The sequence below is a fragment of the Lepidochelys kempii genome, chromosome 22 (assembly GCF_965140285.1).
Source record: "Lepidochelys kempii isolate rLepKem1 chromosome 22, rLepKem1.hap1, whole genome shotgun sequence".
In the NCBI taxonomy this organism is placed as follows: domain Eukaryota; kingdom Metazoa; phylum Chordata; order Testudines; family Cheloniidae; genus Lepidochelys; species Lepidochelys kempii.
Window position 1 is genome coordinate 14,708,838 of NC_136401.1, and position 27,611 is coordinate 14,736,448.

The 27,611-nt window shown below is 43.8% G+C and overlaps 1 protein-coding gene across 1 annotated transcript in view; it reads right to left on the reverse strand.

Moving 5' to 3' along the window:
- Window positions 1-493: 493 nt before the first annotated feature.
- The window catches only part of UBASH3B (ubiquitin associated and SH3 domain containing B), a 104,069-nt gene continuing 76,951 nt past the window's right edge, over window positions 494-27,611 (reverse strand). Inside the window, exons 7-14 of the mRNA XM_073320687.2 lie at window positions 20,426-20,561; window positions 17,641-17,761; window positions 15,885-16,007; window positions 13,817-13,909; window positions 11,870-12,014; window positions 7,851-7,957; window positions 3,927-4,036; window positions 494-2,638 (exon numbers count right to left, since the gene is read on the reverse strand). Coding sequence (XP_073176788.1) covers window positions 2,501-2,638; window positions 3,927-4,036; window positions 7,851-7,957; window positions 11,870-12,014; window positions 13,817-13,909; window positions 15,885-16,007; window positions 17,641-17,761; window positions 20,426-20,561 — 973 coding nt within the window. The 3' untranslated portion in view covers window positions 494-2,500. The remainder of the gene's footprint in view (window positions 2,639-3,926; window positions 4,037-7,850; window positions 7,958-11,869; window positions 12,015-13,816; window positions 13,910-15,884; window positions 16,008-17,640; window positions 17,762-20,425; window positions 20,562-27,611) is intronic.

Genomic DNA, 27,611 nt, shown 5'->3' on the forward strand with positions numbered 1-27,611 from the left:
GTTCCATACCTATTACGTGCTACTGTCAAAACAAATTCCTGAAACGCTGCTTAACAATGGTCAAATCTGGATAGCTTTTCACCATATTGCATATGTTACCCAACCTCTTGCAAGCCTGCAGCACAAAACAGTAAGTTATCAATGGAATTTAAATATACAGTGAAACCCAAATTATTTTTGGTTTGATTGTCTGTTTATTCATTTAATTAAATAAACTACTTTGCGAGTTTGTGGTAAGTAAGCATGGAGGAAAACAAGCAATAAACACTCTTCAGAATGTCTGTACACAGATAAAAATAGTTTAAATTATAATTAAAATAAAAAAAGTGACAGCAATATAACTGCACAGATACTGAGGCAGTTTCTTTCTGTCATCATATAAGTTATCTCCCTGACTTTTCAGTATACATCCCTGGTATAATAATGCATTTATTGATGTTCTACTATGTATTACATATACTGTAAATGTACAAATAATAGACTATAGTTATGGTCATATTGCACAAGTTGAGTTGTTTATTGACTTAAATTCTGTACAGAATCTGCTGTATATTCCTTGGCAAGGTCCACATCATATACTAGTTAAAATTGTTCTAGACCAAGCTGAGCTTAAAACCCTTAAGATTTTCTCTTGCTGTTGCCACATGGGCAAAATTCCCATTGAAGCTGGTGGGCCTTTTACCTGCATCACATATGAAAGATTAGGCTCTCTTATTTTAGGTCACTGTGATATACTGAATGAGTCGCCAAATCCCAAACCCACTGAAGTCAATGGGAATTCTGCTATTGACAGGCCTAGCATTTAACAGGATTATTACTCCCTCCCCCCAAAACAAAACAAAACAAAACAAAACCCTGGACATTTATATGGATAACAAGAATATTCTGAATTATGGCCAGGAAAACAACTCTATTCAGGACAGTGCTTAACTCCCATTTACTTCAATATAAGTATGTGCTTTAGTGTTTTCCTGAACTGGGGCCTAAAATAGTAAATATTTTAACAAAATAGCTTTGGAACCCTCATGCTTCAGGGCATAAGTCAACCTCATACTATTGTGGGTCAGGAAGGAAGTTTCCTGGAGGCAGGTTATCCTATAACTGCCCATTGCAGGCTTTCTTGCATCTTTTCCTCAAGCAGCTGACACTGGCCACTGTCAAAGAGAGGATGCTGGACTAAAAGGACCATTGGGTCGGATCTACTATGGCAGTTCCTCATGACTTTAATGGGATTGAGATTTTAGCTCAATATGAAACAAATCACCTCATAAGTAACAGCTTCTTGGGTTCAGTGTGTTGCTTTTTTCATCACAGTGTATCCTTTCTCAGCTCTGCTTTCTATGTGTTACAAACGGCACTTAAAATGTAAAGAAAACAAAGGTGAAAAACAAAAAGAAACAAAATCCCCCACAAAAACAACAACCCCCCCACCTTAAATCTGAATTATTAGCATATCCTTTTGACTTCATCATTATCCTTGATGAAGGCTGATTACTGTAGAACATCACTAGGGCTGTGAGAAATATTCACAAAGGGGTGAAATTCACCTCTGTATAGAGAAATCAGGAGAAGGCCCATGCCTCATATAAAACCCTGTTGTGAGGTCTTAAACAGGATTTGAGTGATGCATAGGATTTTATCCTGGTCTTCTGCATAGTGGTGAATTTCAACCAAGAAAATCAGAAAACCTTCACATTTGGAGTACTCTTTTCATTTCCATTTAGCAAAATTGCTCCAGTTCTTCACTGAAAAATGATCCTATTTTTCATGTGAGAACTTTACCTCTGACAGCTTTGACGTTCAAAATTGTGTTCTGATGCAGATCAGCGTCATGTGCTTCTGTCTATTTTAAGCATCTGCAACCTACCCACCTGTGTAATATGTAGGCATTTAATACGGTAATGAAAAGGAATAGTTTGATGCTGGTCTATAATTGGAATAGAGAACTCCCTTCCTCCTGGAGATGAGACAGGTTATCTTATGGAACACACTGAATGTAGCTATTTTGGGGGAACACGAAACTGCTATTTAGCAAAATTTGGGAGTAATGGGGAAGGTGCCAACATAGCCCAGAACAAAATTGCAAATGTTTGTTCTGCAAAATTTTGCAAATGAAAAAGACTCAAAATTCACAATTTTCACAGTCCTAGTTGTCACTAACATGGTGCAGAAGGTGGTGTTGTCTGAGTTCAGTTCAAGATGAAAAATATATCCAGGCTATGTAGCCTTAGATAACAGAGACATTTCCTGCAGTGCAGAAGCCTGGACATATAGTTATATTCTTCCATCAATTAAGCCCTTTCTTATATTCGCCTAGTTTTACATATGAGAACTTTTTGCACAAATGCGACTCTATAGGTGATATGCTAGAATGTTTTTGTGAACGAGTCACCTAAAATGTTATGAATATTTTTTCCACTGTCATTAAACACAAGAAATAAGAGACATTCTCCAATGCTTAGAAAGGCCATTTTTTGTTTGTTTGTAAGTTTAGCTTTGCCTATTCTTGTAGTAAGGTCTCTCGCCAGTTAAAGCCTCCAGTTGGTCCGTGTGTGAGAGGGAGGATGGGGGGGTCTGTTAGTTGCCAAATGCCTGTCTCTCCCAATTCTTCACAGGAACAGAACCCCAAGTATGGAATCTGTCAGGAAATATTAAAATACAGAAAAGCAATGAGAAGGAATAGATCTGGAGCAAGGGTGAAGTTTTCAAAAGAGCCAAGTCAATAGGACTTGTGTTCCTAACTATTTGGGCCCTTTTGAACATTCCACCTCAAATTCAGAAGATACTTTTAATCTGAGACACAGCAGGATTCAGGAGTAACACTCAGACTCGAGCTGGGTGAATTTTTTCAGACTTAATAGTTTATTTTCTGTAAAATGCAGTGTTGGATTGACCTAAAAATGCATGGATTGGGTAAAATGCAACAAATAGTTTTGGTCCACCCCTCCAAAAGAGGAGGAAAAGTTTTTTGAAAAATTCATCAACATGTTGCCATTTTGTTTCGAAAGAATGTTTCATTTTGAAAGTTAGGTAAATGCATTTTTTAAAAAAACAAAAAAGGGTAAAAAAAATTCTCAAAACAAATACAAAAAGATATTTTGTTTCAGGCTGAACTAAATACTTTGTTCGATGCGAAAAGAAATAAAAATAAAAATTTTTGGTTTTTCATTTTGGCAAGAAAAACTGAAAATTTTTAATTTCAAGTTGATCTGAACCACCAGGTTGAAAAATCAGTTATTTGTATATCTCTAATTCAGACGTGCTTTTTAAAGCACTTCACTGTGAATATAAAATATTTGAGGGCCAGACTCCAACTTTACAGTCTCCACTAAATAACGTACAGCACCTAGCTATGTGTGTGTTTATGTCCAGGTCTTGTGGGCTGGCTTAACAGTATAAAGGGTCAGTACAGCTATGGGAGAGTGACCTGGATTCGATTCTGGCTCACTTATCAACATGGGTCAGCTTGTGTAATAAAACGTTGTGATATGAGAAAAAGAAAGAGCGCAGATGGATTTCCAGCTGCCTGGTTGTGTTTGCAGGCTTGGCACACAGACAACACTATCTCCTAACATGAAGCCAAGGAAAAGGAATAACTCTGGATGCCCACAATGACATTTTTCAAATCACTTTCCTAACTATAACAAGGTGCATAAGAAGGGGGACCATAAGGTGCCATCACCCCAAAAGCATAAAAGTGCAGTTGAGACATGCAGCCCCTTTGTATGCTCACTCCCCTTTTATCTGTTGTGAAACGGACTGGTAAGATAAGCCTCTTAAACCAATCTTCTCTACTCACATGATTTCTGAAGCCTGCATAGCTCAAACAATGGACTGAATTATCAGACACTAGGAACAAAGTCTCCTCTGGCTTGTAAGGAGATTTAATTTTTTTTATCTGAAGAGCTTTACCCATTGGTAATTACCTTTCTGACCATCTGTACAAAGTCCTTGGAATTCTGAGGTGAGAGGCCCTGGAGTTGACAAGTACAGGCCTCGAGAGATGACGCGTGAGCCACTATCAAAATGTTATTTCCTGCAACAAAATGAATGAACACTGATTGTTTGGGATTCAGGGAAAAAAAGCTCGATGTGACAACTGTCCAAGGCAAAACCTATCAGTTTGAGGTTCTTAAAGAATGGGTTTAATTGTATACAGAACAACACAGTTGATATATGTGGGAAACTATTGTTTATGAATAATACTTCTAGCACTTTTTAATCTTCAAAGTGCTTATGGCTAGAACTGATTGAAAATTCTTTGTCCCCACTTGTTGTTTTTTAGGCAACCAATAGCTTTGTGAAGAATACAAGAATTTTGGTGAAAAGATTTTGCCTGCTTTGAAATTTTTGATTTTTCAAATGATACAAAATATTTGTTTTGATTTGTTTTGTGGAAAAAAAAAATCTCAGCAAAAGTTTTTTTTCTTTTTTCTTCAATTAAAATAAAATGTTTCATTTCATTTGAAAGTTCTCATGGAAAATACCTATACTTTTCAGTCAGCCCTACTTCTGGACAACATTTTCAAATCCAGGTTGCTTAAAGTTTATTTAATCACCTAAATAAAATTGCCCTGATTAACAGCGGTGCTAACACCCTCATTGATTTCAGTGTGAGCATTTCTGAAAATCAAGCCACTTTCATTCACATGGATAGGGATGGTTTTGGGAGCTAATCTTAGGCACCCAAGTTTGAATATAATGGCCTATATTCCTAATTCAAACTGGAAATAAGGCACAGGGTTTTTTGTAAGTGAGGATAATTAACCATTGGAACAGTTTACTAATGGATATGATTGATTCTCTGTGACTTGAAGCCTTTAAGGCCTGGTCTACACTAGGTCGGCATAACTTAGGGTATGTCTACACTTGCAGAGTTTTTGCACTGTAAATTTCACTGGTGGTAGGGAACTGGTGAAAGTAAAGCGCTGGTTTGTGTACTCACTTAATTCCTCAGGTGTCAGAGAGGGTTTACATTAGCAGCACTTCCATCCCGGATGAGAGCAGCGCTCTAGGTTAGCTATCCCACAGTGCAGCTCTCTCCAGTTTGATGATGGGTCTTGCGGGAAGGTGGGGAAGGGGGTGATCATGGGGCATCCTGGGTCCCTGCACAGCCTCCTCTCCCCAAACACTGATCAGCTCCAGTAGCTCAGCATTGCTCCAAGCGGGGGATCGTTTTGGAGCAGGCATGGTCACCTGACCAGATAAGTGAGCAATTGCCAAGAAAATAGGAAGGGGAGTTTCAGAGTTCCCGGGGCTTTACAGGGGGAGGAGTGGATGTCTGTTTACCTGGCATCAGAGCAGCAGAGCTGCTGGCTAGAGTGGTCACCTGGGCATTGTGGGATAGCCTCCGGAGGCTAAAAGCTGTGTAAACAGGAACAACGTGTCTTCACTTGCACATCACCGCAAAAGCATCACCGGTAAGAGCTGTACGCCTCTCGTGGAGGTGGTTTTCTTTTTGCGACGAAACTTCTGAGTTTCAAGGCAAAAAGTCATTTGGCAAGTGTAGACGCTCTCATGGTTTTTGCGCAAAAAAGGGACTTTTCCTGCTTTAAATGGCAAGTGTAGACATGCCCTAAGTCTTGTGAAAAATCCACCCCCCTGAGCGGTATAGTTAAACCAATCTAAGCCTCCATGTAGCCAGCGCTAGGTGAATGGAAGAATTCTTCCGTTGACCTAGCTACTGCATCTTGGGGAGATGGATAACCTATGCTGATGGAGAATCCCTCCCATTGGAATAGGTAGTGTGTACACTGAAGAGCTAGAGTGGCACAGCTGTGCTGATGGAGCATTTTAAGTGTAGACAAACCCTCAGCTACAATTGGCTGGCTTTCTAAAAGATATGTACCAGTTTAATCACAAGTTATTAGACTTGATGCAGGAATCGGTGAGTGAAATTCTCTGGTTTGTGTTATGCAGGAGGTCAGTCGAGATGATCACAATCATGATCCCTTCCGGCTTTAAAATCTACAAATCTGAATATAATCTGGGGCTCAAATCTGCAAATCCTTATACTGAGCATAGTGCTTGCTACACTGAGTAATACCATTATTTTAACAGTACTGCATTTGACTGAAAGCACTTCTAGGATCAGACCTTTAGCGTTAAAAGTGGGGTTTTATTGTTTTTTCCCCCCCTAAATTCAAATTTGGCCATGTCAATGCTGACCATTGGTTTTTCAGTTCTTAAGTGTTAGCCAGAGTGTATTTTATTTTAGAATGATTTTTTTTAACTCAACATACGACTAGTTGTAAAATTCTCAAGGAAATTCATGAGAACGACTGAAAAATGTTGGAAAGAGCAGAAATTGTTTTGGGTTCACCTATCTTAACAGGAATTCTATTCAGTAGCAGAGCTGGTAGAAACATTTTCATGCTGGGTTTTTTCCTCACAAAATTCCAGATTTTCAAAAATGCTCAACCAGCTCTATTTGATAGAATAACTTCACTGAATCAAACATGTTGAAAGAAAACAATGCTATAGTAATCCAAGAATCATACCCAATTCTTTCCATCTTCTAAAAGTACTTTATAAACATTAGCTCATTATGCCTCAGATATCCATGTGAGACGTGTATTACCCTCATAACGCAAGAACTAGGGGTCACCAAATGAAATTAATAGGCAGCAGGTTTAAAATAAACAACGGAAGTATTTTTTCACACAGCGCACAGTCAACCTGTGGAACTCCTTGCCAGAGGATGTTGTGAAGGCCAAGACTATAATAGGGTTCAAAAAAGAACTTGATACGTTCATGGAGGATAGGTCCATCAATTGCTATTAGCCGGGATGGGCAGGTGTCCCTAGCCTCTGTTTGCCAGAATCTGGGAATGGGCAACAGGAGATGGATCACTTGATGATTACCTGTTCTATTCATTCCCTCTGAAGCACATGGCATTGGCCACTGTCAGAAGACAGGATAGTGGGCTAGATGGACCTTTGGTCTGATCCAGTATGGCTGTTCTTATTTAACAGATGGAGAAACAGGCAGAGAGGTTAAGGCCAAGATTTTCAAACATGACTAGTGATTCTGAGTGTCTCAGTTTGTGAGTGTCCAACTTGAGGTATCTTAAAGGATCTTGATTTTCAGAAAGCCTTCAATACATATCCTCTGAAAATCAGGTCCCTTTAAGGAGACTCAAGTTGGGCATGCATAAATTGTCAGTCTCTTTAGAGGCCAATGTTTTCACTCTGGGTTCTTCTACCTGCTTTTTGGGGCAAATTATTTCTGAAAAACCTTGGGAAAGGATCAGTCAAAAAAACAAACAAACAAAAAAACAAATAAATCAGCTGGGGTTCTAGAAATATCCCATCCCAATGCTATTAATGTTCAGTTTCTATGCACCATAATTGATTTCAACATTTTATTTGAAAAAAAATTCTGGTTTTGTTCAGATGCAAAACAAGCCACTGCAGTAGTGATGACCAGCCTAAGACATCCATACTAGGACATGCAAAGACTCTCCTTCTGGCCGTGGTGGTGGAGATGGGAGGGAGGAAATGGCCTGGAGTGGAGTTGTTTCATGGCCAGAGAAGATAGGGGAAACCTGCACAGCTTGCATAGGTTGTAGGGCCCCTAAAACAATAGGGTCTCAAGTGACCACTGGTTCTGGGTATGGACAAACCTGGTAATAACAGACAATAGAATATTTTACCTAGAAGTGGGCCTGAACTACACAGTTTCACCCAGGTCTTGAATCCCCAATGTCTGTGGGCTGAGAGGATGCAGACATGGGGTTTTGACAGAGACAGTGACTAGCCAGTGTCGTTCGGTTCCAGAGTGCCTATCTGTGGTTTTTGATCACTATTGAGGCATTAGATCCCTTTGTACCAAGGTGCAGAACCGCTTACCTTTGCCTTTGCATTCACTTATGATTTCTTTCGTTACTTGATAGCTTCTACTTATGTATGTGTCGTAAGACTCTGAAACCACTAACTTGCTGACTGGTATATGAGGTCTATGGGCAGAAAAACAAACACAGTAAGTTTTGAGGCGGAGAGATTTTAAATGCAAGTTACTTAGACCCTGTACACACTGACTGAAAACATGCGTGCGAATTCCCATGTGTTAAACAAGAAATCCCTGTTGTTTCTCTAATTCTTCTAAATAACTCAAACCCCTAGACCTCGTCATTTGTGTAAGGAGCATTTCCATAGGTTATCAGTGGGTTTTGAACCCTGGCCTTTAAGCACCCAAGTACAGACCTCCATCTCTTGAGCTAAAGGAGTAATTCCATTAGCTGGCAGCAGTAGTAAACTGTTTCCCTCTATGTACACCAGTCACTAGAGATGGAAAGCAGCATACTTATACAAGCATGTTACACTTGCAGTCATGTGTAATAGTAATAATAACAACACTTTGCACTTCAATAGGTCCTTTGATCAGAGAATCTCAAAGCAATTAATTAAATTCCCCAGCACCCACGTGAAGTTTGTGAGTGATATTGCCCCTGTTTTAGAGGTGGGTAAAATGAAACAGAGACTGTGTCTTTACTGAGTTATTTCTTCAAATTTCCCACCAGTACGGCTCTGCCAGTGGTAGCAATGGAGGGAACTCTATTATAGATGAGGCGCTGGTGTTATTAATCACGGTGTTGTTTAGACCTGCTCAGAGCAGGACCAGATGAAGTGGTGGTAAAAACACCAGGGGCTGCTGCTGCCTGAGAAAAGTATGGTACTGCACTTGTGGGAAATGTTTAAGACCAGCTCAGTGCAACAAGGCCAGAGTGGTTAAGTCACTTGCCCAGTGTGAGTTTGGCCAATGAATTCAATGGGAGTGGTATTGGAGGCAAGCCATTGGAGGAGCTTGGGGTGGGGGAACAGAAGGCCCTATTCCTCTCCGTGGGACACAAGGAAAAGCTCTGTCTCCTCATTCCATCCCAGGATATGATGAAACTCCCATCAGTGTCAGAGGGAATTACTCATCTCCGACGGCAGGAGACTAGGGCTCCAGGCGTTCACCCAGACCGCTAGTTTAACCATCAGACCACACAAGAACAGGTTTCCTTTTTGGCTAGGAGAACATACTTTATAGTCTTCCCAGAAGCTTTGTGTTTCCTGAACTGGCTATTTTCCTGTGGTCCAGCTGCTTTGCTTAGTGCTAGCAATGTGATGATACCCTTTCTGGAATAAGTGCAGTGTAAGTATCTCTATTTAGGTGCAATATGCACCAGGACTATATATTTCCACAGACCCGAAAAGGTAATTTGTAGGCAGGGAGGACAAAATATAAGCAGCTATATGGTATAATTAGGCATGAAAGGATTGAAAGGGTGTTTTTTTTTTTCGCTTTGGTTGCTTATTTCTACTCGGTCATCTTAAAATAGAGTAGTGAGGGTGTAATAGAAGGATTCAGGGTTTCTGATGATATCACAAGCCACAAAAAGCAGCTGCAAAATAAGTTGTCACCAAACCCTCATGTGTTGGAATTTCCTGTGTTACATTATTTATAAGGAGGGAATGATTTTATCTGAGACCTTTTAGTTTGCATTGAAGATCCTTCCCTTCTCTCCAAAACAGATGGTTTACTGTTGATGAGAATTCACAATAATCCTGAGATTTCACCAATGTGACTGACTGCTGACCAGGACCACATGCCCTTTCCCTGGAATCTATTGCCGTATGGGATTTTTCAGAAGCTGTTTAGCATAAAAGAATCATAGATTTGGAAGCGGGGAAAACCCAGCAGGTCATCTTGTCTATTCCTTAATTCCTTGCACGATATGTGGGACTGTTCCTACCAAGCTGTTTTATTTAGCCTCTCTGTATGCCTTGCAGCTGTTTATAACACAGGCAGGCACTGTGCATGTGTCAGCATCCTTACATTTCAAGCAGCAACTCCCTTGGTGCAAGGTGGAGCTGTGGTTAGCGATTGCTGAGAACTTGAGGCTAAATGCAATGGTATTCGACAGCAGAAGCTGCTGACATCAAAGGGGTTTTATAGAGTTTTAAAAGAGCTGGCTGAGGAGCTCACAGGGCCATCAACTGTTGATTTTTCAACAAGTCTTGGAGCACGGGGGAAGTTCCAGAAGACTGAAGAAAAATGCATATTGTGCCAATTTTGTCAGTTTCCTCGGATGAAAAATGATCAGAAACTTTCCATCAAAATGTTAATTTGAGGGGAAAATGGTTTTTCAATTAAATGAAAATTTTAATGAAAACATTTCTGGTTTCATCAGTAATTTCTGAGTTTTTGCTGAAAACCCCAATACTAAAATATTTTCAGTCTGGCAACCGAAACATTTTAAACTGAAAATGTTCAGCTTTTGGTTGCTGAAAAGTAGAAACAATGTTTATTTTCAGGCTTTTAGATGAAAATCTCAAATTCTGATGAAAACAATTTAAAAAAAAACGGTTGAAATTTTTCACTGGGTGGGGAGACAAAACCCTCATTCCACCTCTCATGAAGAATACTTCACTCAGAGGAGCATTTGTGAGGATTCTGCAGTTAATGTCTGAGATTCTCTGATGGAAGGCACAACGATCAGTGCTTACTATTAAGCAGTATTAACCTCTCAGCTGTATTTTGTATACGTACAGATAAAAAAAGGAAACTGGAATTGGCTTTAAAGACTCATCTCCTGTTACTTACAGGAGAGGGTCATGAGGGAAAAGAGCCTTCTCTGTTAGGAGTTTCATTTGCAATAATATTGAAAGTTTAAAAAAACATGTGTGTTCTGCATTTGTTCCAGTGACATTTAATGCTCACTTTAGGGAATGTGAGCCTTTTGGAAGGGAAACTGAAGACTTATATGGGCACTTCGTACCTGGAAATGTCAAATGTGGGTCACTGCAGGAGCTTCTCATGTTGATTAACCATTAACTTACTATTCTTGTGGACTTTGGCTGCCTTCCCAGCCATAATGAAATAGTAGCCCAGGAAGGAAGGACAAACACCAGAGGAAAATTGAACATTAAGGGCCAGACCCTCCGCTAGTGTCAGTTGGTATAGCTCCTGGAGCTATGCTGATTTACACCAGCTGAGGGCCTGGCCCTAAAATGGAGGCATCATAGAGGTGGACAAAGGCAGGAGTCTTGGGACCAGAATCCTGTGGAGAGATGGCTAGGACGAAAGAGTGAGTGATTGGTGCTAGCTGGCTGCTGGCTGGATAGGGCTGGGCTACCTGAGTTGGGAAGATGATGATGGCACTAGGAGTGGAAAGAGGACAAGTGTCTGTCCCAAGGATGCCTTGAAATTATAGCTGGATGCTAACATGTGCCTCAGCAAGTTGCCAAGTGTATAATTAAGGGCAATGCAATCCGATACCCAAATCCATATCCAAGATTTGCATCAGTGGGGTAGCTGGGTGTGACTGAAGTCATGAGTTAGCCCAGGCTATAAATGTCCACCACAGAGAACTGACTCAGCTCAACTAGCTCTTTAATTACCTTTTGAAGCAGAGATAAGCTGGACTGTAGAGTTCAGATCCAGAGCCCAAATCCCAAAGTTTTGAAATGTGGTTAAAAAATAAATAAATCCTGGCCCATGAAATGCCCCACTTTGCATGGCTCAGCTGCACTAAGGGGGCATATAGGATTCCACAGGAATGGGGGAACCCTAGCTCAGGGGGCACAGTTTATCAAGGACATAGCTAGAGAGCAGCAATTCTCTGGTGAGCCCTGGCTTCTAGGGCACCATTACTAGCTAGTGCAAATTAGAGCAGATCTGGGCCTGCTCTAATTTAGGCTGGGAACTCAATAAGCTCCCAGCAGCCCCAGGGACAATACAAAGGAGTACAAAGGTGGCCAACAGCTCAGCCAGAGCTTAGGTTTGGGTCCCTGGTGTTTCGCTCCTTCTCTCCTATGCATTAAATTCAAGATTATTCATTGCTAAGGAAACTCTGTTGGAGTGACATGCCAAGTTCTGCTACCTGTAGGTTGTATCAACACACAGACTGGCTGCAGCTAAATCCACTGCAGGTATCCAGGCAGGTAATGTGGTACCAGAGACCCATTTTGTCCACTCAAATAAGCCCGGCTCAACTCGAATCTTTAGGTTATTTTCCTGTTGCAAACCTGAAAGAAAAAAAAAGCAGGGGGGTGGAAATCCCTGGAAGCAGCAGGTGGGACTGGGAACAAGAGGATTTAGGATTGGGTTTTTTTGTGCGTGTGGTATTTTGATTAGAAATCAACAAGTTCTTCTACTGGTTGGGAGACAGGGCCAGATGTGCACAACTCCAGTATTTGCTTGTGCATGTAGCCAGTTAACCAGATATATGAATGGCAGGTATGTGTATGTGTCACGTAGATGCACAGAACTAAAGAAGTGCCCCTAATCTAGACATAACTCTGTATTTTGTATGGAGCCCTCTTTGGACTGTATGTTCCAGATCAAGAGCCGATAAGCATGCTGATGATTCTGAAGAGAAGACGATGGCAGCTCCATGCACACTTTACGCTACCCTTGCCCAAGGGAGCTAACATGTTAGCCTTTGCTTCCCAGTCCAGTCTGATGTCTGATGTCTGCATCAGCATGTTGACTGGTAAAAGAAATTAGTATTGGCTAACAGCTGCAGAACCAGCAGGGGGAGCTCACACTTTCCTTACATCACAGAGTGTTTGCATTGGGAAGGTGAAGTTAAAAAGGACATACTGAACACTAAACTTATACATACAGCGCCTCACACAAAAGATTTAAAAATCATGTGTTTTGGCACCTGGAAATGGGTAATAGCCTGCCCCACCTCTCTACAGGCTCGCATATCTACTACAAAGGCAGTGTTAATATTATCGTAGCACCGAGAGACCAGCGTGGTAGGCACTTGTTCAAACACATAACAAAGAGACAGACCCTGCCCTGAAGAGTTCACAAACTAAGCAATATGCCCCCAATCTCAGGCTTGCCCACAGCACTCATGCACAATCTATGCCTACTAAGAGTGTAATCAAGGGAAGGCAACTATTTGCTGAGGGCTTTGCTTTGTTGAAAAGCATACACCCATGAATATTCCCCTCGACCCCTGTCCCCCAGGAATATGCCCTGTAATACTCTATATGCTGCCATGTACTCAATAGCTCACACATGATCTAGGGCACTGGCTCTCAACCTTTCCCGACTACTGTAACCTTTTCAGGTGTCTGATTTGTCTCGAGTATGCCTGAATTTCACCTCACTTAAAAACTACTTGCTCACAAAATCAGACCTAAAAATACAAAAGTGTCACAGCACATTCTTATTGAAAATTTGCTTACTTTCTCATTTTTACCATATAATTATAAAATAAATCAATTTGAATATAAATATTGTACTTAAATTTCAGTTCAGTTAAATTAAACTTAAATTTCAGTTCAGTATATGGAACTGTAAAACCCAGTACTGACTTTGCTAGAGCTTTTTATGTTGCCTGTTGTAAAACTAGGCAAATATCTAGATGAGCTGATGTATCCCGGGGAAGGTCTCTGTGTACCCCCAGGGGTACGTATACGTCTGGTTGAGAACCACTGATCTAGAGCATTGGAATCTGTTAGACTGAGAATGAATGTAATGTTAATCGGCGCTTGGACACAGGAACTGCCATATGAAACAGGCCCTTTATCCATCTAGCTGGTATCCTGATGCAGTAGAAGCCTCATGTTGTGCCTGACTATTGTACAGTGCTATGCAATGCAGGAGAAGGAAAGAAAATCCATTTCCTGCCTCAGCTGGCAGTGGCTTCATGCCCAAAGCATGAGGATCAGTGTCCCTTGTAACTTAACCTGTATAGCGCGGGGAAGAGACGTGCTATTTTTGAGGCCGTTCATTAAACAAATGGGTTTTCCATTGCCGGCTTCCCCAGAAAACAGGAAAAATCCAGACTCTCCCCTTGTCTGCTTCTTACCTTTCAGAATATTGTGCGCTGTCTGTACGCAGCGCAGCGACGGGGAACAGTAGACATGTTCAATAACAGTGTTACTTTCCAGCAAGGCTTCACCTGCAAGCAAAAGTTTAGCATCACTGATACAAACGTTACAGTAGACATCACAATAATTGCAGCATGCATGCTTCAATGTAGTTGTAACATAGCAGGAAGCGAATGAAGTTCTCCAGTTGGATTGGTTATTTTTTTGTAGACCTATTTATCCATCAGATTTTATTTCAGTAGTATACTATGCTTTGAGGCATAGACAGCTGTGAAATTGTGATACCTTTTTCTGTGCACTGTCCTTTTCGATTTCTAAGAACTCAGTCAGTGTACAGAGAGACGGCAGCCATTTTGCATTCAGAATGGCTGTAGCCTGTTTTAGGACAGACACAGCAACACTGTGCTCTCTCCTGGAGACTTGATTCTTATTTGTTCTTGGAGATTTCTCTATTTTAGATTGCCATCTTACACTGAAAACATAGATTTGCTCTTTGTGCATGGGAAAAATATAACAGGCCTGAGTCTCATTTCATTTATACTCACGTAAATCAGGAATAACTCCACTTAACTCAGTAGTCCTGAGCCTCATCTGGTGTAAATTACCATGGCTCCATAGTCTAATTTAGTTAACCAGGTGTAAAACCAGTGCAAGTAAGATGAGAATCAGGCCTAACATTATGATTATTTATACTACAGTAGTGCCTCAGGGACCCAAATGAAATTGGGAATCCATTGTACAAGATGCTGTACATGTACATTCACATAGTAAGAAACGGTCCCTGCCCTATGAAAAGCTTACAATTTAAATAGACGGGGCAGACAAAGGGAGGGAGAATACAAGGGTTATTAATCTTGTTAAATGTTTAATTATAATTGTACGTATGTTTAACTGGCTTTTGAACCTTTGGGGAAAGTGGAGTGTGCAGCTGTAGGAGATGCTGTGCATGAAAATCTTTCGCCGCTGGATTCTGAGCTGCTGTTTTACTAACCAGGTCAGAGGATTGTTTGAAATGATAGTTCTGGGATTCTTCAAGGTCACGCTAGCATTTGTGCAGAACAGAGCTTTCGCCTGTAGATGGCAGGCATGCTGTAACAGTGCTAAAAAGCTCTTTTATGTAGGGCAGTGTGGATCATGTATACATTTCACACACCCAGACCCCAATGAATGGTGCCAGCAAAGTGTTCTCATTGCTTCCAATCTAGCCCTTCTGTTGTGTGTATTATAAGCACAGGTTTTACTGACCTTCCTTGAGAACTGCCCCTGCAGTCTGGCCATACTATTATTATATTCGGATCCAGTTTTATTAAAGGCCTACGGTTTTCAAAATGTGCAGTAATCTTGGGTGCCCAACATAAGAGGCCTGATGTTCAGAAAGTGCTCTGAAAATCAGATCCTTAAAGGAGTCTGAAGTTGTGCAAACCAAAATCTGGAACATTTTCAGGGGTTGTTCCTGAACTCAGCAAATAACTTACTCTCTATAAAAGTTGAGTGGTAGAAGGCTACGTATTCCCCTAATGAAACAGGCCAAGAACAGAATGGGGGAGATGCCTGATTTGACTTGAACTATACTTGACAGTGTAAATATGAAACCCCACTGGGGAGACAAAACCATGTTTGTGTTGCAAACTACAGATCAAAAATTAAGCTTGTCAAAATCAAGTCAGGAACATACTTTGCATACAGCAACTGTCATGTTAACTGCAGTACTTTTATGACCGTCATTATCAACAATCTTCCACAGTGTGGCAAATTTACAGGGCACTTTTATGTGCTACGCAGCTGCACGTCTAATGGCTTTGATTTTGTGCATTGTTCTTCCTGCTGCAATGGCAGCTGAGTGGGGCCAGGCTGACTTTAAAGGAAGTTCTTTTCTAGTTACATTGAAGAAACTTTTTGAAGGCTCTCAACGTGTCTAAACTCTTTTAGCTCCTGGCACCTGATTGAATTTTTCTGTATTGCACTTGCTCTTTCTTTTCTGGCACGTGTGGGAGGAGATATAAATGCTTCTTGTGCAAACTATTGTCTCAGCCGACGGGAGCTTACCAACAAGTCTTGCTTGTGTGCAGCCAAACACGGTAATTGGTGCATCTTTTTCATAATCCCTGAAACCACCACTTCTTTGAGGTAAGCTGTGAGGCATATTCAAATTTGTACGCATATACCTTCCTGTTAGGGGAAAGTTTAGAAGCAGGTGCTGGAATTAGTGGATGACTGAGAAAAGCACTCAGTATCATGCCTATTACAACCTTTCATTCACAATGGCTTGCACACGACAGACGTTAACCAGAACTGGGCGGGAAAGGGTTTTCACGTTGTGGGAGCCTTGTCAGAATTCAAAATGTTTCCTGTTCCGAATCAGGAGGAAATTTCATGAAAATGTTCAGGATTTCCATGGCAATCTGAGAACAATTTCAGTTCGGGCCAATTTAAATGTTTCATTTTGATCATTTCAAAATGTTCGATTTTATTTTGGACCTTTTAAAATTTTAATATTTTTAACTATACTTAGCTTAATTTTCTACATGAAAAGTAATTTGAAACCAAAAATTGGGATGATTTTTTTGTTTCCATGGGAATGGGAGGTTTTGACATTTTCACATTTTTTCGAAAGGTGAAGCTGACCCTTTCCCGCAAACAGGGTTGGTTTCAACGAATCAACATGTTCTGATGAAAAAAAAAAACACTGAAAAAATTCCAACCAGCTCAAGTACTAACTATGCCTGGAATTACTATGGATACCTTATTATTATCGGAAATACTAAGGCTTTGTCTGTATTGGGGAGTCACCCCAATTTTAGCCATCAGTCACCACCTAATGGCATTGCTGCAAATCCTAGTGTAGACAAGGCAAACCGTTCCAAGCCATGATTTGCTCTCGTGCCATTTACTCTGGTTTCAATTAGGATTAAGAATTACCAGTGCAAAGAGTGGCTTTGCCTGTCTGCACTAAGGTCTGGTCTACACTTGGCGGGGAGGAGAGGGCGAGCTAAGTTGGTCTAAGTTACTCAACTTCAGCTAAGAAAATAGCGTAGCTGAAGTCGACGTACTTAGAACTATTTACCATGGTGTCTTCACTGTGGTAGGTCGACTGCTGATGCTTCCCCATCGACTCCGCCTACGCTTCTCGCTCTGGTGGAGGACCGGAGTCGACGGCAGAGTGCTCGGCGGTCGATTTATCGCGTCTTCTCTAGACACGATAAATCGACCCCCGCTAGATCAGTCGCTCCAGAGGTAAGTGTAGACATGCCCAAAGAGTTTGCATTGGGCCCCAATGGCTGGATTGCTAACGGGTAGAATCAGGACAAATCCCTGGTGTAGGAATGGCTTGAATTTACAAATAAGAATGATTGTGGAGAGGTTTTGTTGTTTCAGTGACATCTTTTATTCAGATGATTTCCCACCCCAACTGCAGGGCAGACCAATGTGGTCAAGCATAGTATCCATCCACCACATCCCCACCCCAGCTTGGTAGTTTGCAGTGGCTGCAGCCACAGATTAATATGGATGTGGATGGGCTAGATCCACTGAGTGCCTAACCCCACTATGATACAACCCTACTTAATCAAAGGCCTAATTCAAGATTGCAGAGAAGGAGCAGTTCTGTTGGTATTTCACACTGTCCCTTTCCTAACCACTTCAGAGTGCTGTCAGAATGGTATCTCAATCAGCCTCCCCCGATGAGTTACATTCCAGCGGAGTTTGCCCAGGAGACAATCCATTTAAACTTTTCTTGTGCGGTTATTACCCCTACTCCATCCCAAAAGCTAGGGAGTAACCGATCCTGCAGCAACTGACTCACCTTTGGCATCAAAACACTGGGACAACCAGTACTTTCCAAACACAACATCCATTCTCTCCCCATGCCGGCAGACAAAAAGACATCGTTTTTGAAGCCCTGGCTGGCTGGTTACTCTCAGGGGCTGAAAGCAAAATGACAGGAAGTTTGGCCATGGTGAGAATCCAAGTGCCTTTTTCTTAGTTCCAATTTATTTAAGAGTGAGGACCTGACTCTTGACTTAATCCTAGTACGAACAAGGGGCACTGGTCACTCCACTGAAGTAAATCATTTATACCAGTATAAATGTGGTGTACATGAAAGAAGCATCCTTGCTGCATAGGTATTCTGGGGACAGATGTTATCTTCGGAGCTTGTGATCTGTCATGTCACCTTAAAGCCAGCAGAGGATTGTAACCTGAGCTCCCCAGCACAGCCAGTTGAATCAGCTGTAAAGAATGAGCTGTTGGTGTGAAACTAGCTGCTGGAGATTTGCCATTAAAACCATACAGAACCTGTTCACCTGGGTTTACTTTAACAGTACTTGATGTACCCCAAGTGGGACTAGATTCCAGTGCCAAGTATAGGGAGCGAGGTTCACTAGCACAGTGAAAGCTTCAGGTTTCTTAAGTTTCATTACTCCGGCAAGAAGAGAGCAGACAGGCGGAATGGGAAGATGGTGTAATGGTGTGTGCGGATACCGCAAACCAATCGCAGAAATGGTCAATCTAACGTTTAGGCCCCTGTGGTCTTGACAGGGCGACCCTTTAGCTACTGGTGGGGTGGAGGGGTGCTTCTGAATAGTTTAAAATAAACTTATTGCTGCATTGGCATCTTTGGAGAGAGACACACATTTCACCCACACGACAGGCAGAGGTAGTGCAACCATCTCCCACATTACCCTGTGTGTCTCCTTCCTCACCACCTCCACAGCTCAGTTTCTGCCCCCCCCCCCCCCGCCGCCTCCCCATCCCATTCAGTTCTTGGCGTTTCTGTCAACACTGGTGGCAGCTTTGTGACGCTGTCCACTGGGAGCAGGACCAGAAGCAGCTCATTCAAGATACGCCACCAAACAGCCATCTGAGTCTAAGGGCTCGTCCAGCAAGCTGGAGCATATATTTATAGCACTGCAGCATGCTGCACACTAAATGTCTGTGTGGACCCTTCCGCTGAGCACTAAGGGTATGTCTACACTGCTGTTAGACCCTGGCAGCTGGCCTGGGCCAGCTGTCTCGGGCTCAGGTAAGGGGGTTGTTTACTTGTGCTGTAGACATTCAGGATTGGGCCCCAGCCTGAACTCTGGGACCCTCCCATCTCAGAGGGTCCTAGAGCCCGGGCTCCAGCCCAAGCCTGAATGTCTACACCACAGTTAAACAGCCCCTCAGCCCGAGCCCTGCGTCAGCTAGCACAGGCCAGCCTCAGGTTTTTAAATGCAGTGTAGACATACATACCCGTGTGCTAATGGCTTTCCAGCACTAGGCTAGATTCCAATTGGCAGCCTAGCAGCAAATTACTCCCTAGTCTGTTACCAGTCCTTAGGCCACCGAGTCCTTGTGGGCAAGCCCACCTACATTTTGAAATAGGCTGTAATTCCTGCCAACTCGCCTCCAGGACCGCCCTACTTTAATCTGAGTTCCCAAACTCAGAGTGGCGAAGAAGTCTGAGGGGTATGGCTAGATCAGGGAAGGGCAAACTATGGCCTGCAGGCCAGATCCGGCCCATCAGAGCTTTCAGTCCGGCCTGTGGGATTGCCACCCCCATGGTGCAGTGGGGCTAAGGTTCCCTGCCTGCCCTGGCCCCGCGCCACTCCCGGAAAGGGTCAGCACCACATCCCTACAGCCCCTGGGGGTTGGGTAGGGAGCAGAGGGCTCCATGCGCTGCCCTCACCTGCAGCCACTGCCCCCACCTGCAGGCACCACCACTCACAGCTCCCATTGGCTGGGAACAGGGAACTGCAGCCAATGCGAGCTTCTGGGGTGGTACTTGCAGGCGGGGGCAGCGTGCGGTGGAGCCACCTGCCCCACCCCACCCCCAGGAGCCGCTGCTGGACATGCTGGCCACTTCTGGGAGCAGCACAGGGCCAGGGCAGGCAGGGAGCCTGCCTTAGCCCCACTGCGCACTGCTGCCACCCTGGAGCCGCTTGAGGTAAGTGGCACTGGGACGAACCCCTCCTGGACCCCACATCCCAACCCCCTTCCTTGACCCCTCTGCTGCACCCCTCCTGCACTCTGCACCCCATTTTGCACCCTAACCCCCTGCCCTGCACCCCCTCCTGCACCCCAACCCCTAACCCTGAGCCCCTTCCTGCACACTGCACACTGCACCCACACCCCGCACTCCCTTCTGCACCCCAACGGTCTGACCCAGCCCTACATTCATGGCCCTGCATACAATTTCCCCACCCAGATGTGGCTCTCGGGCCAAAAAGTTTGCCCACCCCAAGCTAGATGGAAAGTGGAGAGGTCCTGAAACTATTTGCTGCCGTTAAATGGGGTCACAATATGGAAAAGGTTGAGAGAACCACTGCCTTAGTCCTTAACGGTCATTGAGCCAGAAACAACGTTCATTGAGCCAGAAACTCCTCAGTTGCAAGGGATGTAAAGCTGATATGACGGGGATGTTCCCTATTTCTAAATGTTAATTTAAATAATATAAAGAGGTCTACCCAAGGCTCTAGGTGCCGTAATTAAAAATCACTAATTAATATAACCAATTACTAATTAGCATTTATACTGATTGTATTACTAGTTTATATTACAACAATTCAGTTGTATTTAGTTGTGTTGTTCACAGTGTCATGAATCCTTACGTGCATTGTCTGGCAGATGATAGTGAGTGGCCCTGTGTCCCCAGGTCCTTGATCTTCTTGCTGTCTTCTTTCCAGAGCTCCATCATTGAAGGTTAGAGGGGATGGGGAAGAACTGGTACTCAGAATCGAGTAAGATCTGCCACAAATAAAGAGACACTTGCTTAGAAAATGTTCCTTTGACTTATTGTCCTCAGAGTTGTGCTGGGATGTGCCCAGAGCCTGAGAGAGGGCAAGAAGTGGTTTTATTATTATTTGTATTCCAGTATGTGCTCAGTGTTGTAATGCACAGAGTAAAGGACAGCCCCAAAGAACTCTACAGTTCATTAGAGACAGGGTTTCTTAACCCATGAGTCATCACCCCAAACTGGGTCAACAGAACGTGCCCAAGGGCTGCGTGGGAGGCCCAGTGAGGGAATTGGTTTCTGTCACAGTGTGGCTGGAGGCCCTGCGGGGGGAGCTGTTGCAGAGCCCGTGCCACACTCCCCCAAAGCAGCAGATCCTGTGGCTCCCATCCTGCGGGTCTGGCAGGCTTGGCTCCCTGATCTGGGCATTGAGACCTGGTGCATGAGGTTTGTGGCTCCACTCAGGTTTGACCCAGCCAACCCTCTGGCACTGCAACCCTAGATACCACAATGTCCAGAGCGGGGAGCTGTACCCAGCTACCCCATGGGACAAGGGACTACGTGATCGGCATGGCATACTTATTTAATGCTTATTAAGTTAATGTGGGTCTTATATATTGTGGGTAAGAAATATTTAGTAACTCCGATTTTTTTTTTGCATGAAAGCTGTTTACCAGGGTTACAACAGGTCTTTGCAAATGGGTCCTGAGCCCCAAAAGATTGAGAACCACTGCAGTCGAGAACAACCTGAAAAAAAATAGGGTGGGAGGAAGTCTTCAGCCAACTTTGGGGTATGGGCTGTTGTTTATTATATGATTGTAGAGCGCCTAGCACAATGGGGCCCAACCTGGTCATGCCCCTTAGGTGCTTCTGCCGTGTACCATGTTAAAGAAGTAGCTGAAAGCCCATGTTATCACATGGGTGTGGCAGCTGGCCCAAGTAATATACCACGTGTGCAGTCTTCCTCATACAACCAATGAAATTGTTTCATGCAAATTAGCTGTAGAATAAGAGTGGTAATTGGTTGAGTTACCTCTGATATCACAATGATCTAGGACTTGGCATGGCATAGATTTGTGTCTTACTGTAGCTGTTCACTGCATGGGTATAGTCCGTAAAGTCAAAATGGCTGAGAACTTTAAAATTGGATGGATGATAACAGATCACGACTCCTGGTCATGATTAAACCTGGTGATATTCTAAACAGAAAGAGCTCTCAGCCATGTTTGTAGCTGTTTCCATCGCTTCACACTGACTCAGTGTTCTAGGCTTCGGTGTGGCACGCAGACAGAGTGACAATCCTGGAATCTTTTTGAGAGACTAACTTGCCAGTGCATCAGGATGCTTTTAAGGGGCCATTACAGATGGATACAATAAGTATCACTGGAACATCCAATTTTGATACTTGCAAGAGAAAGGATAAGATGTAAACAATAAAAGCAGCCGAGATCTTAGACATGATTCTCATCTGAATTATACCAGCATAAATTGTGAGTAACTGCATTTAAGTCAATAGAGTTTACACCAGTTTTACAGCTGGTGTGAGAGAAAAGGGATTAATTGTGCCATCTCCTTAAGAGAGTCTCTCTCCCTACTTACCTAGAGAATAGACTACTTTTTCTTTTTCATTAAATATGCTAATCAAATGAGGCATGCTCAGAATAAAGCCATCCCAGCAAGATGGTCAAGGGCTTAGGCCAACATCCTCGGGAGTAAATTAAAACAGGCAATTACAGAATTTCAACCAACCCTCTATTGATTGCAGTGGATCTTGCTGCGATGTGCATTTTCTTAGTTATTAAAAATAACTCGTGGGCTAATGTGTGCCGTCATTTGCTTTGACACAGAGATAGCCACTTTCTCTTTGCACTCGGATTAATTGCTTTAAATGTGTCCGGAGAAGACTCTCGACTTGCACCAAGGGGTCTCTCTCTACCAATGGAAGAAAATAGGTCATCTGTGTTTGCTAGTAGGCGATCTGCCAGGAGATCATATCATATCCTGGCCAGCAAACAATAAAAAGTATCATGCCCTTGATGCTAATGCCCCCTTACCTTATGAGAAAAATAAATATTTGGGCTTACCAGTGGAGCAATGTATAGGGTTATCTCATTCAGGTAGGACACTACACTTGGATGCCCCCCCCCCCCGAAACTCCTTAACAAGGGGAGTGTGGGCTGCAAAGCAGAACCGGAAGGTGCTCAGATATTAAGATAGTGAGCATGGTAAAAGAATCTATAGACAGTAGAATAGTCCCCTGTCCAGATCACAGCATCCTCATAGCCCACAGAAAGGCCCCTCTGCACACCCTGAGCAACAGAAGCCAGGGAGCTGTTCTGGGGTGGAGTCTTGAGACTGCCTTCTCCGTCACACACTCTTCATACTTGAAGTAGAAATCCCATCTCTGAACAACCTGGAACTTGCCAGGAGGAAAGCAGGGATTATTATTATTGCTATAATTTACAGTAGCTCCCATCAAGTGTTGGGTACTTTCCAAATACACAAGGAATTGTCCCTGCTCTCAGGAGCTCACAGTTGAAGGGTGGAGAGATAATTAGACAGAGATTAAGGGAAGATGGAAGAACAATATGCAATTTCTATGCAGGCCACTGTCAGCAGCATGGCAGAAAGTTTTTTTTTTTTTTTTTTTTTAGAGAGACTTACAGGTATGCAGGGCAGCGGCATAAAGATGAGCCCAGGAAGGTCACACCATGCATGAGGTTGAAAGCCAGATCCAATTTTGTAGCTGGCTCCTATCTTAATGATGATGATCTGAACCAAAAGCCTGGATCTGAATTGTGACAGATAAGGCAATAATCCTGCAATATCCTTGGGAGACCTTATGAATTGAGTTTAAGTATCTTCAGGGTCAATTGTATTAAATGCAAAGTTTATGTATTATGGTGGGCTGGGATTGTTGGTAACCTCTCTGGACAGCAGAGGGGGATGTGATGTGAGGCTTGGGAGAGTTCAAAGGACTATATTGAAAATGTGCCGGACAAGAATGGACCTTGGAGACAATAGGTATGAATTGGATTTCCTCAGAAATACCTAGGGAAAGGTTAACAAAAATTCCTCCTCTGCAGTTGTGCAAAACTCCAGCCTTTTGAAGCTATGCCCTGAGGAGCTGAGTCATTGTCCGCTAATGAGCTGTTCTTGGAGGTTGGAGATCAAAGGCCCACGTCATATAAAGAAATGGCTGAACTGCCCAGCTGGGATTCTCAGAATCTGAGACAGTTATGAACTAGTAAACAGGTGGGAAATGTAGTTGTGGGTTTTGAAGGACTGACACCTACCAGAGCCCAAGGCTGGAGTTGGGGGTGACCTCTGGAAAGCTTTTTAGCATGTGTGTAGGTTCCTATATTGTTTTTTTTAAAAGTTTTCTTTGTGATGATTTCACTTAAAATTTAATCTGCTTGCCTAGAAAGAGTTGTATTGTGACTTATAATTGCTGGCAATTATGCTGTTCATAACCTTGGAAAAGAAAGCAAAACACAGACAGTGGCCTGTTTAAGTAATCTGGCTTGCTGGGAATATCACAATGTAGGTAAGGAAATGTGCAGCCTTAAAAACATCCTAGTCAGGAGGGAGAGAGATGCAGGTCTCTGCCCAAGAGAGGTGAAGCCTCGGTGGCACGTGCTGGGTGGACCACAGAGAGGGAATAAAAGTGCAGTTGCCCTGAAACTGACATAAATATCCCCCAAAATGTAGGATATAGGAAATCTGCATGCTGGAACCTACTTCTGATCCCCTTCAAAGTGACTGTCAAGCCATAGTGTGCTGAACACCACAGTGGCCGTGCAGACGAAAGGCACAGCCGAGAGACCCGATGGGAATGGGCAGCAGTGAGCAGCTGGCATATTCCTGGTCCTTTCTCAACCCCTGAAGATGGCCAGCAGCAGTCCCACTGCCTTAGTCAGGTGATAGTGTGGGAAGATGCTGACCCAGGCGGATGGAAAGTGACTTGTCTAGTCTCCTGTTTTCCATTTATCTCTGAGCAATCGCTCCATCGCTTCTTAGATGCTGTTTCTCCACCTCTCCCTCCTTAAAGTTCATGCAGCAGAGTTGCATCCATTCATGGATGCTAGGAATGGGTAAGAATTAGGATGAGGCAGAAACGAACCTCTCTGCAACCTCCAATATCTTGTGGCTAGAGAAGTGCCATAAATCGGACTTTGCCGATGTCTCCCTTGCTCTGCTGGTGACTGGAAAATAGAAACCACTGGAGCCAATTCAAGTTAGTCATTTTCCACACATAGCTCATTGTTTGGAAGACACCAGATAAAAATATCCATTGTCTTCTGGGTGAGGCAATTACGCTCCTTGCCTTCCAGACAACATCGCTGCCAGCACTGTTGATTCTTCCCTGGGGGCAAAGTGTGCATTTTCCTATATAGCACAGGAAGGCCGGTGCAGGATCTGAGGAAAGGCTGGCCAAAGGGGTCTCTACCAATTTTGCTGAAGGTAAATCCTCTACAGGCTTTCAGGGGAGGTGGGTGGGACAGGTGGGAGGTTCCTTCAATGTCCCCACTCACTGGAGTTTAGAGGAGATGGGAGCTACAGCCAGTGGATTCACCAGCCGCTGCAAGCTGTAGAATGGGACTGCAGCAGTGGAAGGGGCTACTGAAGCCCAAGTGGTGACTGAGTGTGGCTTGGGAATTGAGGATTTCTTCTCTTCCCTCCTAGACTTGTTGAAGGAGGCCAGGAGTGGCTTTGGCCCTATAAGTGAGAGCAGAAATAGGCAGCCTTGTAATATCTAATGCAGCAGTTTGCAAGCGCTGCTGGTATGAGGCTGGGGGAGGAGAGTACTTCGGCCTTTGCAAACAAGATAAACCTCTCCAGCCAAGCAGCTCAAGCATGTACTCAAACCTCCAGCTTCAGCAGCCTCCACTTGAGCTGGTTTGAGTCCACACAATGACAATGGGCGGGTTTCTACAATTCTGTCCCTTTAAGTTCACAAGGGACCCACAGTGCTGAGCGTCTGGTTTTGTGGCTCCTGTGGGGAAGCTGCCTATAACTAGCTCTGCTGGGCTTCCCACTTCCCTTCCAGTCTCCGGACTCTGCTGCGGGCAGGGAGTTTCTGACTCTGAGTTGGCAGTGCAGTAATTCACAGAGACGAATGGGTTCTTAGGGAACAGCCTGCAGACAACTCTCTTCCAGGAAGGACTTGGAACGGACTATTTTTTCGGGGTGTGGCTTAGATTGGTTCTGAGTTGTTACAGCACAATAGCACGGTTAGAAGGAAAGGACCGAAGTTTTAAATAATGCAGGAGAGGAATACTTATGGCCAGACCCTGAGCTGGTGTAAATCAGGGTAGCTCCACAGAGGTCTGTACAGTTAGACCAGTTCACAGCACGTGAGGGATGTGGTCCTTATTTCCTATGTTTTCCTCCTCTATGTGATTCAAACATGCCGTGGTGTCAGTAACAGAACAGCCATTAGGTTACATTTATTGCAAACTCCAAGCTTTCCTCTACATTCCTTACTTGAGGGGGAAACACCAGCAAAACATATTAAAGCAAAACCAAAGGAGCCCGATTGTTATTTCTTAGGTTCTTATATGGCTCCCATTGTGAGCACTGCCACATCCTACATTTGAATGCATTCACCTCCACAACATGCCTGTGAGGTGGGGAAGTGCTATTATCTTCATTGTACAGATAAGGGAACTGAGACACACAAAGACTAAGTGGTTTGCCCAGGGTCACATGGGATGTCAGCAGAACAAGGCATTGAGCCTGGGTTTTCTGATTCCCGGGTGAGCACCCCCACTACTTGACCATCTCCTTTATGCGAGTGTGAAATTGGCCGTCACTCCCATTGAAGTTGCTGGCGTGACCTTGGTGTAAAACTGGTGTGGGAGCACTGGCCCTGCCCCGAGCTCCTGGGCACCAGCTGGAGCTGAGCCCCCATTGGCTTCATGGGAAAGGGGGAGTGAGGGCAGGTCTTTGGGGCAGAATGTGGGTGGGGCCACATCCCGGGTTAGGGGAGGCTTGGCCTCCCCTGACCTTCGATACCCACCGCCCATGCACATACCACAATTTTACAGGGCTGTGGGGGAAGGGTCCCCAACTATTGGGCACAGAGGTCCTCAGGAATTGCTGCCCTGGCAGCTGAGAAGTGATCCCACTGTCATTCTGCAGCCCGTGGGCATGGAGAAGCTCCCATTACACAGCCCAGCTGGCCTGCTCTAAGCACATCCCATTGCACGTTGTTAGGCAGACTAGCCAGGCTTGCTGTCCTTAGGCAGAAGGGGTGGCCTAGTGTTCTACAGAACCCTGCAGTGGACTCTATATTGTAAGCTCTTTGGGGCCGGGGACCACCTTTTTGTTCTGTGTTTGTACAGCACCTAGCAGAATGGGGTCCTGGTCTATGACTAGGGCTCCGATGCACTACCACAATATAAATACATTAATTAATTAATTAATAACATGCAAGTTCTGAAGAGCTGAATCAATCTCTTCCAGCTTTTGTAGTTTACTATATTGGCAGAGCAAGGAGGGGAGGAAAAGAGAGAGGGGTTTTTCAGAGGAGACCTTCAAAAGCCAGGTTATGCCTGGACACTGAAGATCCTATTTTGTAGGCTACTGGGCTTGCGTCGATGTCCTAGGTGAACATTTGTCCTCTCCTGACTGCTGTGTGGTCCAGCTGGCTATCTACCAGGATGCTGGCCAACACCCCAGCAATGGCTACTTTTCAATGATGATGTGTACAAGGAATTTGTTGAAGGCGCTTCGGCATCCATTTGGGATGGTACATGCTATATGATCACGAAGTATGTTTATTGTGACCAGCAGGAAAATATTCACTGTCATTATCACTTTTATCCAACTCCAGGGCTGCCCAGTATTCTCGGTGTGAGCCCCAGTTCCAACGACATGCCACCTGTTTCAAACCCCCTTGGAACCTGAGTGCCTCTGAATGCCGGACGCATGATCATAAGTCAGTGAACGGGGTTGCCATTTTTTCCCAAGGGCGGATCCGTAGTATTGCAGTGAGTATTTCTATCTATGTTCACTTTCATTGGCAATGATGAAAACAGGACCCGTGTGCCTGGAAAGAT